The sequence below is a fragment of the Nerophis lumbriciformis genome, linkage group LG23, assembly GCF_033978685.3.
Source record: "Nerophis lumbriciformis linkage group LG23, RoL_Nlum_v2.1, whole genome shotgun sequence".
In the NCBI taxonomy this organism is placed as follows: Eukaryota; Metazoa; Chordata; class Actinopteri; order Syngnathiformes; family Syngnathidae; genus Nerophis; species Nerophis lumbriciformis.
In genome coordinates, this window is record NC_084570.2 from 1,897,501 (window position 1) to 1,910,000 (window position 12,500).

A 12,500-nucleotide genomic window follows, 5' to 3' on the forward strand; every position below is an offset into this window, starting at 1 on the left:
CATGGCAAATTCTTGCATCCAGCACACCTTACAATAGTGGTAATAAAAGATGCAACCTATGCTTGAAAGAGAAACTGTTTATTATTTACCGTCCAGACCTGTCATCCCTCAACAAGCGCAGCGAAATTGTAACAACATGCCGCCATAGACAGAAACACCTCCTAGGTAACACATGAACCAATCACCACGCCCCTAGGCCAGCCTGTACCCACCCACTCTGTGCCCTATATAAACCATGGTATGCGAATGCTCCCATTAAAATCTCCTGACGATTGAGGGTACCCCCCTCATGAAACAGGCCTGTAGAGATGAAATAGTCTTGTGATTTTTTTTCCCCACACATATATATATATATATATATATATATATATATATATATATATATATATACACACACACACACACAAATACGTGTGTATATATGTATATACAAACCCCGTTTCCATATGAGTTGGGAAATTGTGTTAGATGTAAATATAAACGGAATACAATGATTTGCAAATCCTTTTCAAGCCATATTCAATTGAATGCACTACAAAGACAAGATATTTGATGTTCAAACTCATAAACTTTATTTATTTTTTGCTAATAATAATTAACTTAGAATTTCATGGCTGCAACACGTGCCAGGGAAAGGGCATGTCCACCACTGTGTTACATGGCCTTTCCTTTCAACAACACTCAGTAAACGTTTGGGAACTGAGGAGACACATTTTTGAAGCTTCTCAGGTGGAATTCTTTCCCATTCTTGCTTGATGTACAGCTTAAGTTGTTCAACAGTCCGGGGGTCTCCGTTGTGCTATTTTAGGCTTCATAATGCACCACACATTTTCAATGGGAGACAGGTCTGGACTACAGGCAGGCCAGTCTAGTACCCGCACTCTTTTACTATGAAGCCACGTTGATGTAACACGTGGCTTGGCATTGTCTTGCTGAAATAAGCAGGGGCGTCCATGGTAACGTTGCTTGGATGGCAACATATGTTGCTCCAAAACCTGTATGTACCTTTCAGCGTTAATGGCACCTTCACAGATGTGTAAGTTACCCATGTCTTGGGCACTAATACACCCCCATACCATCACAGATGCTGGCTTTTCAACTTTGCGCCTATAACAATCTGGATGATTCTTTTCCTCTTTGGTCCGGAAGACACGACGTCTACAGTTTCCAAAAATAATTTGAAATGTGGACTCGTCAGACCACAGAACACTTTTCCACTTTGTATCAGTCCATCTTAGATGAGCTCAGGCTCAGCGAAGCGGACGGCGTTTCTGGGTGTTGTTGATAAACGGTTTTCGCCTTGCATAGGAGAGTTTTAACTTTCACTTACAGATGTAGCGATCAACTGTAGTTACTGACAGTGGGTTTCTGAAGTGTTCCTGAGCCCATGTGGTGATATCCTTTACACACTGATGTCGCTTGTTGATGCAGTACAGCCTGAGGGATCGAAGGTCACGGGCTTAGCTGCTTACGTGCAGTGATTTCTCCAGATTCTCTGAACCCTTTGATGATTTTAGTGATGAGTAGATAGTGAAATCCCTAAATTCCTTGCAATAGCTGGTTGAGAAATGTTTTTCTTAAACTGTTCAACAATTTGCTCACGCATTGACAAAGTGGTGACCCTCGCCCCATCCTTGTTTGTGAATGACTGAGAATGTCATGGAATCTACTTTTATACCCAATCATGGCACCCACCTGTTCCCAATTAGCCTGTTCACCTGTGGGATGTTCCAAATAAGTGTTTGATGAGCATTCCTCAACTTTATCAGTATTTATTGCCACCTTTCCCAACTTCTTTGTCAAGTGTTGCTGGCATCAAATTCTAAAGTTAATGATTATTTGTAAAAAAACAAAATGTTTATCAGTTTGAACATCAAATATGTTGTCTTTGTAGCATATTTAACTGAATATGGGTTGAAAATGATTTGTAAATAATTGTATTCCGTTTTTATATTTACATCTAACACAATTTCCCAACTCATATGGAAACGGTGTTTATATATATATATATATGTGTGTGTGTGTGTATACATGTGTATGTATTTATACGTGTGTATATATGTATGTATATGTGTGTATACATGTGTGTATATATGTATACGTGTGTGTATATGCGAGGGCTGCACCCTGAAAAATTAAAGTATGCTGGGGCCGTCTTGATATTTTTCATTTTGAAAACCAGTACAATATATAGTTTGTTTTTAACATTTAGGGTTCCCCTCAAGTTTGATCTCGAGGACCGGAAAAGGTCTGTCGTAAACATTTTAAAAATAAGTATTTTTATTTTTTGTTATTAACCAAAAAATGTGTTTATCAGTGATTCTCAAACTGTTGTACGCCAAAGAATCACTTAATTAAGTATTCAGTGTTCCTGTTTGCAAACTGTGTAATGTACCAAATGCCAAATAATTAAATATATATAAATTATAACAAATAGTTTTATTGAATACATAGGCCTACTACGTTACTGTATTTTAATGTTGGTTCAGTATGGTGGTGTTTTTTGAGGTCGTACTTGGTGTGAAAAAACTGAGAACCACACATCTGTCAATTTAAAGGTGTTTTTTTTCATTCTATATGTGAAATAAAACCCTGTTTTTTTATGGCACAAACACAAAATATTTAATATTTTACACCCCAAAAAATGTTTGTGTACAAATAATTTGAGCATTAAAAAGCCCAATAATTCATAACGTTGATTTTGATTCATTATAATTTTATGAGGAATTAATTAAAAATCCCATTAAAATTGCCAAGAATCATAAAATCCCTGCTCATAAAAGTGTAAAAAATATGTCATAGATCATTTTTTCTATTTTAATTTTTTAGTACAATTCAAAACAAGCATTCAGCATGAGGCAACAACAGAAACATCTGAAATAATAAAAACAACTAAACTGGAACTTGTCACTTTCAAGGTGACAGTTTTTGTCAGTGATCTTTGTGTGTCTGTGTGTGAGACGCAGGTTGTACGTGTCGCCCAAAGAGTCCCAAATGAAGAGCTCCATAACGCCCCTGCAGTGGTGCCGGCACGTGCTCAACTCTCCAGAATGGGAGGTGATAAGGCGTTCACTGTGCCTCAGGCTGACGTCAGGTGTGGTGGATTTATATTCATATTATTTATTTAGGTATTTATTTGCTGATTTATTGTGCTATCCAGGTCTATTTTGAGGTTCACGATACTCCAGTTCGTGAGACGGTGGCTTTGTCTTTTGTCCATTTGAGTGTGTCAGTGACAGGCAGTACCGATGAGCTCGCTGCCGCACGTCTCAAAGACGCGTTTATTTGCTCCATCAATAGTTTGTTTTCATGGATGGTCTGAGGCGGAGTTGGACTCGGCAGCAGTTTTGAGAATTCTTGTCATGTTAAAAAAGTGGAAGTAATGATTTACAAAGTTGTGAACAGTCCAAGTTGCTACACTGCAAAAACTAAATGTGTTAATTCCACGACTGTATATATCGGCCAAACTCTGACCAAAACGTTCCTCCTTTTGCAGCCTGGAAATGCGAGTTGCCAAGCAACAGCCTCCTAACCTTCAGTATTTGCGTTACTGCAAATACAGTGTACGATACAACTTTTATTTTAAGTGTTGATATTCTGTCCGTTAAAGTACAAACCCCGTTTCCATATAAGTTGGGAAATTGTGTTAGATGTAAATATAAACGGAATACAATGATTTGCAAATCCTTTTCAACCCATATTCAGTTGAATGCACTACAAAGACAACATATTTGATGTTCAAACTCAAACTTTTTTTGTTTTGCAAATAATAATTAACTTAGAATTTCATGGCTGCAACACGTGCCAAAGTAGTTGGGAAAGAGCATGTTCACCACAGTGTTACATGGCCTTTCCTTTTAACAACACTCAGTAAATGTTTGGGAACTGAGGAGACACATTTTTGAAGCTTCTCAGGTGGAATTATTTCCCATTCTTGCTTGATGTACAGCTTAAGTTGTTCAACAGTCCGGGGGTCTCCGTTGTGCTATTTTAGGCTTCATAATGCGCCACACATTTTCAATGGGAGACAGGTCTGGACTACAGGCATGCCAGTCTAGTACCCGCACTCTTTTACTATGAAGCCACGTTGATGTAACACGTGGCTTGGCATTGTCTTGCTGAAATAAGCAGGGGCGTCCATGGAGACGTTGCTTGGATGGCAACATATGTTGCTCCAAAACCTGTATGTACCTTTCAGCATTAATGGCGCCTTCACAGATGTGTAAGTTACCCATGCCTTGGGCACTAATACACCCCCATACCATCACAGATGCTGGCTTTTCAACTTTGCGCCTATAACAATCCGGATGGTTCTTTTCATCTTTGTTCCGGAAGACACGACGTCCACAGTTTCCAAAAACAATTTGAAATGTGGACTCGTCAGACCACAGAACACTTTTCCACTTTGTATCAGTCCATCTTAGATGAGCTCAGGCCCAGCGAAGCTGACGGCGTTTCTGGGTGTTGTTGATAAACTGTTTTCGCTTTGCATAGGAGAGTTTTAACTTGCACTTACAGATGTAGCGACCAACTGTAGTTACTGACAGTGCGTTTCTGAAGTGTTCCTGAGCCCATGTGGTGATATCCTTTACACACTGATGTCGCTTGTTGATGCAGTACAGCCTGAGGGATCGAAGGTCACGGGCTTAGCTGCTTACGTGCAGTGATTTCTCCAGATTCTCTGAACTTTTTGATGATATTATGGACCGTAGATGGTGAAATCCCTAAATTCCTTGCAATAGCTGGTTGAGAAAGGTTTTTCTTAAACTGTTCAACAATTTTCTCACGCATTTGTTGACAAAGTGGTGACCCTCGCCCCATCCTTGTTTGTGAATGACTGATCATTTCATGGAATCTACTTTTATACCCAATCATGGCACCCACCTGTTCCCAATTTGCCTGTTCACCTGTGGGATGTTCCAAATAAGTGTTTGATGAGCATTCCTCAACTTTATCAGTATTTATTGCCACCTTTCCCAGCTTCTTTGTCACGTGTTGCTGGCATCAAATTCTAAAGTTAATCATTATTTGCAAAAAAAAAAAAAAAAAGTTTATGAGTTTGAACATCAAATATGTTGTCTTTGTAGCATATTCAACTGAATATGGGTTGAAAATGATTTGCAAATCATTGTATTCCGTTTATATTTACATCTAACACAATTTCCCAACTCATATGGAAACGGGGTTTGTAAACCTACCATACAAATATGAAATTGTCATGAGTGTAAGGGGTTAACTTATAACATCTCTTTCTCAAAGCTTCCTGCTGGCGCAGAACACTATCCAGCCCCTGTCTTGCCTCTCCCCCTCCACCTCTGAGCAGAGTTGCAGGTGTATCCCCCATTGGCACGCCCTGCTCCCCCCTTAGGTCATCTGAGTTACAAGGTAACCACACACACACACATATTTGTTACCTTCTTGAGACCTCCGAAAAATGCCACCATTTCTATATACAGAAAATGTTTTATTTCCAACATTAATAATACATACATACCATGCAAATATAAAAATTGTACGCTTTTAGTTAATTTTTTTTCTTACATTTTTTGTTGGTAATTGTTTTTTAATCTTCATTATTTACTTCAAGTTATTACAGTATGTCTCTATATACATATATATATATTTTTTTTTTTAAATTAATTGTGGCCAAAGGGGGCGCATTTCAATTTCTTACACACACTTGTTATTACATATGTTGGCCAGAGGGGGAGCACTTCAAATTTTTACACACACTTGTTGTTTCATATGTTAACCAGACAAATGTCACCATTTTGCATTGAAAAGTAATGATTTTACATAAAGTAATAATTTTACGAGAAGATATTGCAATATTACCGAAACAATTTGAGAAATTGTTCCCAATTTTATAAGAAAAAAAAGTTGACATTTATTTATTTATAGTTTGTAATTGGTTTTTAATCTTCATTATTTACTTCAAGTTATTACAGTATGTCTCTATATACATATTTATTTTATTTTTTAAATTAATTGTGGCCAAAGGGGGCGCATTTCAATTTCTTACACACACTTGTTATTTCATATGTTAAACAGAAGGGGAGGCACTTTTAAAACCGACACACAGCCAATCCTTTTTGGGACCACCCTCATTTTGATAGATTTCACCACCAGGGGTGCAAATGAGACATTCTCTATTAGATGCAATGGTTTTCCGTATTGGGACCATGATTTATGTCCTAACTTGTTCACCGGTCCTCATATGGAAGGTACTTTTCCTTGTTGATGTCTCAAGAAGGGTAGAAATACAAGAACACACACACACAAACACACACGCAACAAAGGTTATGGTACCTGATTCTTCAGACAAAGATCGAATACATTTTTCCCATTAAAAAAAAAAAACCCAATGTAAATCCAATTAGTCTGTTCCACACACTCAAAAACATACTTGCCAACCCTCCCAAATTTTCCGTGAGACTCCCGAATTTCAGTGCCGATTTCCAGCCGGACATAAGGCACGCCCCCTCCAGGTCCGTGCGAACCTGAGTGAGGACAGCCTGTCGTCACGTCCGCTTGGCTAACCAAAAAGTAACCACAGGACACTGTACCAAATAGTGTTCTGTGGTTACCTTTTGGTTGGCCAACGGTTTACGTTGTATTGCGCACCCTGACGGCAAGTGTGGTAGTCGGTTCGGAAGTATGAAGTAAAGAGATGTAACTTTGTCACCTCGCCTGGTTATTGACTCCAACCCAGAATATTACACTGCCCATACCTATGCTCCTTCAAAGGCTGTGCTACTGGCTGCAAAGCATTGCACTTTCAAATACAACAATGAGTAGAGAGGAGTGTTATGTGTGTGTATATGTGTAAATAAATGAAAACTGAAATTCAAGTATTTCTTTTATTTTTATATATATATATATATATATATATATATATGGGAAGTTTTGACGGAGCAGAAACGTGTGAACTCGTTGGGAGTTTCCTCCTCTCCCAGCTCGCTAGCCTCAATCTGAACCTTGGTATTTACCGTGACGATGGACTGGCAGTGTGTCGCGCCTCGCCAAGGAGCAGCGAGAATACCAAGAAGCGCATATGCCAAATTTTCAAAGAGAACGGCCTACGGATCACGATTGAAGCCAACAAGCAAACCGTCAACTTCCTTGACGTCACTTTCAACCTGAGAAATAACAGCTACCAACCATTCACGAAACCCAACACAACACTCCAATACGTGCACCATGACAGCAACCACCCACCCACCACCACGAAAAGAATACCTACCGGAATCAATAAAAGGCTATCGATGCTGTCATCTAGCAAAGCTGAATTTGACCAAGCAATCCCCCTGTACCAAAAAGCCCTTGATGAAAGCGGATACAATTTCACCCTCACCTATGAACCCACGCCAGGAAACCAGCCAAAAAAGAACAGAAAACGAAACGACATCATCTGGTACAACCCCCCATACAGCAAAAACGTCTCAACGAACATTGGACACAAATTCCTCAACCTGATTGACAAACACTTTCCCAAAGACAACAACCTAAGAAAGGTATTCAACAAGAACAACATCAAATTGAGCTACAGCTGCATGAACAATATACGACAAATCATCTCAAACCACAACAAAACAATTGCAAATGAGCCGTCGACCCCCAGTCAGAACGACTCCAAAACCAACAAAGCATGTAACTGTCGAAAGAAACCTGATTGCCCCCTCAACGGGGGGTGCTTACAAACATCAGTTGTCTACCAATCTAAGGTAATACGCAAGGACATTAACACATCCGACACATATGTAGGATTAACCGAGGGTGAATTCAAAACCAGATGGAACAATCACAAGGCTTCTTTCAGGAACAAAAACCTGCGAAATACCACAGAACTCAGCAAACACATTTGGGACCTCAAAGACAATAATGTTGAATATTCAATAACATGGCAAATTCTTGCATCCAGCACACCTTACAATAGTGGTAATAAAAGATGCAACCTATGCTTGAAAGAGAAACTGTTTATTATTTACCGTCCAGACCTGTCATCCCTCAACAAGCGCAGCGAAATTGTAACAACATGCCGCCATAGACGGAAACACCTCCTAGGTAACACATGAGCCAATCACCACGCCCCTAGGCCAGCCTGTACCTACCCACTCTGTGCCCTATATAAACCATGGTATGCGAATGCTCCCATTAAAACCTCCTGATGATTGAGGGTACCCCCCCTCATGAAACAGGCCTGTAGAGATGAAATAGTCTTGTGATTTTTTCCCCCACACATACATATATATATATATATATATATATATATATATATATATATATATATATATAATAAAAACTTAAATTTCAGTGAATTCTAGCTATAAATATACTCCTCCCCCCTCCCTGCCTTATTGCAGGTAAACTTGCCAAGGGACATGTAAACAAATATTAACATTGCTGTATGTATACTTTTGACCCAGCACATTTGCTCACATTTCCAGTAGACCCATAATAAATTCATAAAAGAACCAAACTTCATGAATGTTTTTTGTGACCAACAAGTATGTGCTCCAATCACTCTATCACCAAAAAAATAAGAGTTGGAGAAATTATTGGAAACTCAAGACAGCCATGACATGATGTTCTTTACAAGTGTATGTACACTTTTGACCACGACTGTTGTAGTTTGCTCATTTCCCTAAACATCATGTATTTTTTTTGTTTTGTTTTTTACATATGTAGCATTATCTACAAAGATGCAAAGAATTGCTATTGCGACATCTAGTGGACACATTTAGAACAGCAGTTTCTTTCATTCAAAAATGTCGGCTCATTTTTATACTTGGCAAACTCATCTCGCGGGCCGGACGAAACCTGTTGGCGGCCCTGATCCCGCCCGTGGGCCGTACGTTTGACACCCCTGATCTACTGTATACATCAATCAATCAGTCAATGTTTATTTATATAGCCCTAAATCACAAGTGTCTCAAAGGGCTGCACAAGCCACAACAACATCCTCGGTTCAGAGCCCACATAAGGGCAAGGAAAAACTCACAACCCAGTGGGACGTCGATGTGAATGACTATGAGAAACCTTGGAGAGGACCGCATATGCGGGTGACCCCCACCCTCTAGGGGAGACCGGATGCAATGGACGTCGAGTGGGTCTGGCATAATATTGTGAAAGTCCAGTCCATAGTGGATTTAACCTAATAGTGAGAGTCCAGTCCATAGTGGATCTAACATAATAGTGAGAATCCAGTTCGTAGTGGATCCAACATAATAGTGAGAGTCCAGTCCACAGTGGATCTAACATAATAGTGAAAGTCCAGTCCATAGTGGATCTAACATAATAGTGAGAGTCCAATCCACAGTGGATCTAACATAATAGTGAGAGTCCAGTCCATAGTGGATCTAACATAATTGTGAAAGTCCAGTCCATAGTGGATCTAACATAATAATGTGAGGGTCCAGTCCATAGTGGATCTAACATAATAGTGAGAGTCCAGTCCATAGTGGATCTAACATAATAGTGAGAGTCCAGTCCATAGTGGATCTATTATAATAGTGAGAGTCCAGTCCATAGTGGATCTAACATACTAGTGAGAGTCCAGTCCATAGTGGATCTAACATAATAACGTGAGAGTCCAGTCCATAGTGGATCTAACATAATAGTGAGAGTCCAGTCCATAGTGGATCTAACATAATAGTGAAAATCCAGTCCATAGTGGATCTAACATAATAGTGAGAGTCCAGTCCATAGTGGATCTAACATAATAGTGAGAGTCCAGTCCATAGTGGATCTAACATAATAGTGAGAGTCCAGTCCATAGTGGATCTAACATAATAGTGAAAGTCCAGTCCATAGTGGATCTAACATAATAGTGAGAGTCCAGTCCATAGTGGATCTAACATAATAGTGAGAGTCCAGTCCATAGTGGATCTAACATAATAGTGAGAGTCCAGTCCATAGTGGATCTAGCATAATAGTGAGGGTCCAGTCCATAGTGGATCTAACATAATAGTGAGAGTCCAGTCCATAGTGGATCCAACATAATAGTGAGAGTCCAGTCCATAGTGGATCTAACATAATAGTGAGAGTCCAGTCCATAGTGGATCTAGCATAATAGTGAGAGTCCAGTCCATAGTGGATCTAACATAATAGTGAGGGTCCAGTCCATAGTGGATCTAACATAATAGTGAGAGTCCAGTCCATAGTGGATCTAACATAATAGTGAGAGTCCAGTCCATAGTGGATCTAACATAATAGTGAGGGTCCAGTCCATAGTGGATCTAACATAATAGTGAGAGTCCAGTCCATAGTGGATCTAACATAATAGTGAGAGTCCAGTCCATAGTGGATCTAACATAATAGTGAGAGTCCAGTCCATAGTGGATCTAACATAATAGTGAGAGTCCAGCCCATAGTGGATCTAACATAATAGTGAGAGTCCAGCCCATAGTGGATCTAACATAATAGTGAGAGTCCAGTCCATAGTGGATCTAACATAATAGTGAGAGTCCAGTCCATAGTGGATCTAACATAATAGTGAGAGTCCAGTCCATAGTGGATCTAGCATAATAGTGAGGGTCCAGTCCATAGTGGATCTAACATAATAGTGAGAGTCCAGTCCATAGTGGATCCAACATAATAGTGAGAGTCCAGTCCATAGTGGGGCCAGCAGGAGACCATCTCGAGCGGAGACGGGTCAGCAGCGCAGAGATGTCCCCAACTGATGCACAGACGAGCGGTCCACCCCGGGTCCCGACTCTGGACAGCCAGCACTTCATCCATGGCCACCAGACCTGTGCCCCCCCTTCCACAAGTGAGAGGGGGGCAGAGCAGAAAAGAAAACAAACGGCAGATCAACTGGTCTAAAAAGGGGGTCTATTTAAAGGCTAGAGTATACAAATGAGTTTTAAGACTTAAATGCTTCTACTGAGGTAGCATCTCTAACTGTTACCAGGAGGGCATTCCATAGTACTGGAGTTCCAATAGAAAACGCTCTATAGCCCGCAGACTTTTTTTGGGCTCTGGGAATCACTAATAAGCCGGAGTTCTTAGAACGCAGATTTCTTGCCGGGACATATGGTACAATACAATCAGCAAGATAGGATTGAGCTAAACCGTGTAGTATTTTATACGTAAGTAGTAATCTCGACTTTGTTTTTGTCTTTTTTGTTTTATGATAAATAACATTCTGTTGTCGTCTCAGCGTCTTCACCGCGCCGTCGTCAGAGTCCCGTTGGCAAGACAAGGACTCCCACCTTCATCCCCCACCTCACCCGAGGTAACTCCAGTTTTTCCCTGCACACTCTGAGCAGTCACACTCCATTTTTTTTTATTATCTGCTCCTCAATTCTCAACGCTCAGTCTTTTCACCAAAAAAAGTGAAGTGTTGCGTTTAAGTCGGAGCTAAGCAGCTTAACATCTCTCGATTTGTGTTGCCAGGCAGCAGCCTGCAGAGCCGGAGCCCTCGTCCACGCGTGGACTCTGACCCCTTCCCTCCAAGGATAGAGGAGGACGACTCGGTCACTCACAGCTACAAACTGCTGGACATAACCGACGTGCGGGTGGTGGCACGGCTGCAAGAGGAGAGTAAGTCACACCCCGAGTGATCACTTCAGGTATTTGTGATCTTTGATGTCTGATTTCCGTTATGCCCCGCCCATTTTAACTGTAGACCTCAGAGCTCATCGCTACTTCAGCTTTATTAACCCTTTAAGGTGTGTGTATGTGTGTTCTTGTATTTCTACCCTTCTTGAGACATCAACAAGGAAAAGTAGCTTCCATATGAGGAGCGGTGAACAAGTGATGACATAAATCATGGTCCCAATACCATTGCACCTAATAGAGAATGTCTCATTTGCACCCCTGGTGGTGAAATCTATCAAAAATAGGGTGGTCCCAAAAAGGAGACAGTTTTCAAATTGACTGTCTGTTTTAAAAGTGCTCCCCCTCTGGTCAACATATGAAACAACAAGTGTGTAAAAATTTGAAGTGCTCCCCCTCTGGCCAACATATGTAAGAAATTGAAATGCGCCCTCTTTGGCCACAATTAATTTAAAAAATAAAATAAATATGTATATAGAGATATACTGTAATAACTTGAAGTAAATAATGAAGATTAAAAAACAATTAAACAAAAAAATTAAGAAAATTAACTAAAAGCCTACCTTTTGTATACTTGCCTGGTATGTATGTATGTATTAATGTTGGAAATTAAATATTTTCTATATATATGTGTCGGTTTAAAAGTGGGCTTCACGGTGGCAGAGGGGTTAGTGCATCTGCCTCACAATACGAAGGTCCTGAGTAGTCTTGGGTTCAATCCCGGGCTCGGGATCTTTCTGTGTGGAGTTTGCATGTTCTCCCCGTGACTGCGTGGGTTCCCTCCGGGTACTCCGGCTTCCTCCCACCTCCAAAAACATGCACCTGGGGATAAGTTGATTGGCAACACTAAATTGGCCCTAGTGTGTGGATGTGAGTGTGAATGTTGTCTGTCTATCTGTGTTGGCCCTGCGATGAGGTGGCGACTTGTCCAGGGTGTACCC

General features: G+C 40.4%; 1 protein-coding gene across 2 annotated transcripts in view; it reads left to right on the forward strand.

Annotated features, from left to right (window-relative positions):
• LOC133622520 (SLAIN motif-containing protein 1-like) overlaps positions 1–12,500 on the forward strand; it is a 33,566-nt gene that overhangs the window by 2,213 nt on the left and 18,853 nt on the right. For both annotated transcript variants that reach the window (XM_061985338.2, XM_061985337.2), the window contains exons 2-5: positions 2,967–3,094; positions 5,260–5,385; positions 11,162–11,236; positions 11,398–11,544. In XM_061985338.2, coding sequence (XP_061841322.1) covers positions 2,967–3,094; positions 5,260–5,385; positions 11,162–11,236; positions 11,398–11,544 — 476 coding nt within the window. The remainder of the gene's footprint in view (positions 1–2,966; positions 3,095–5,259; positions 5,386–11,161; positions 11,237–11,397; positions 11,545–12,500) is intronic.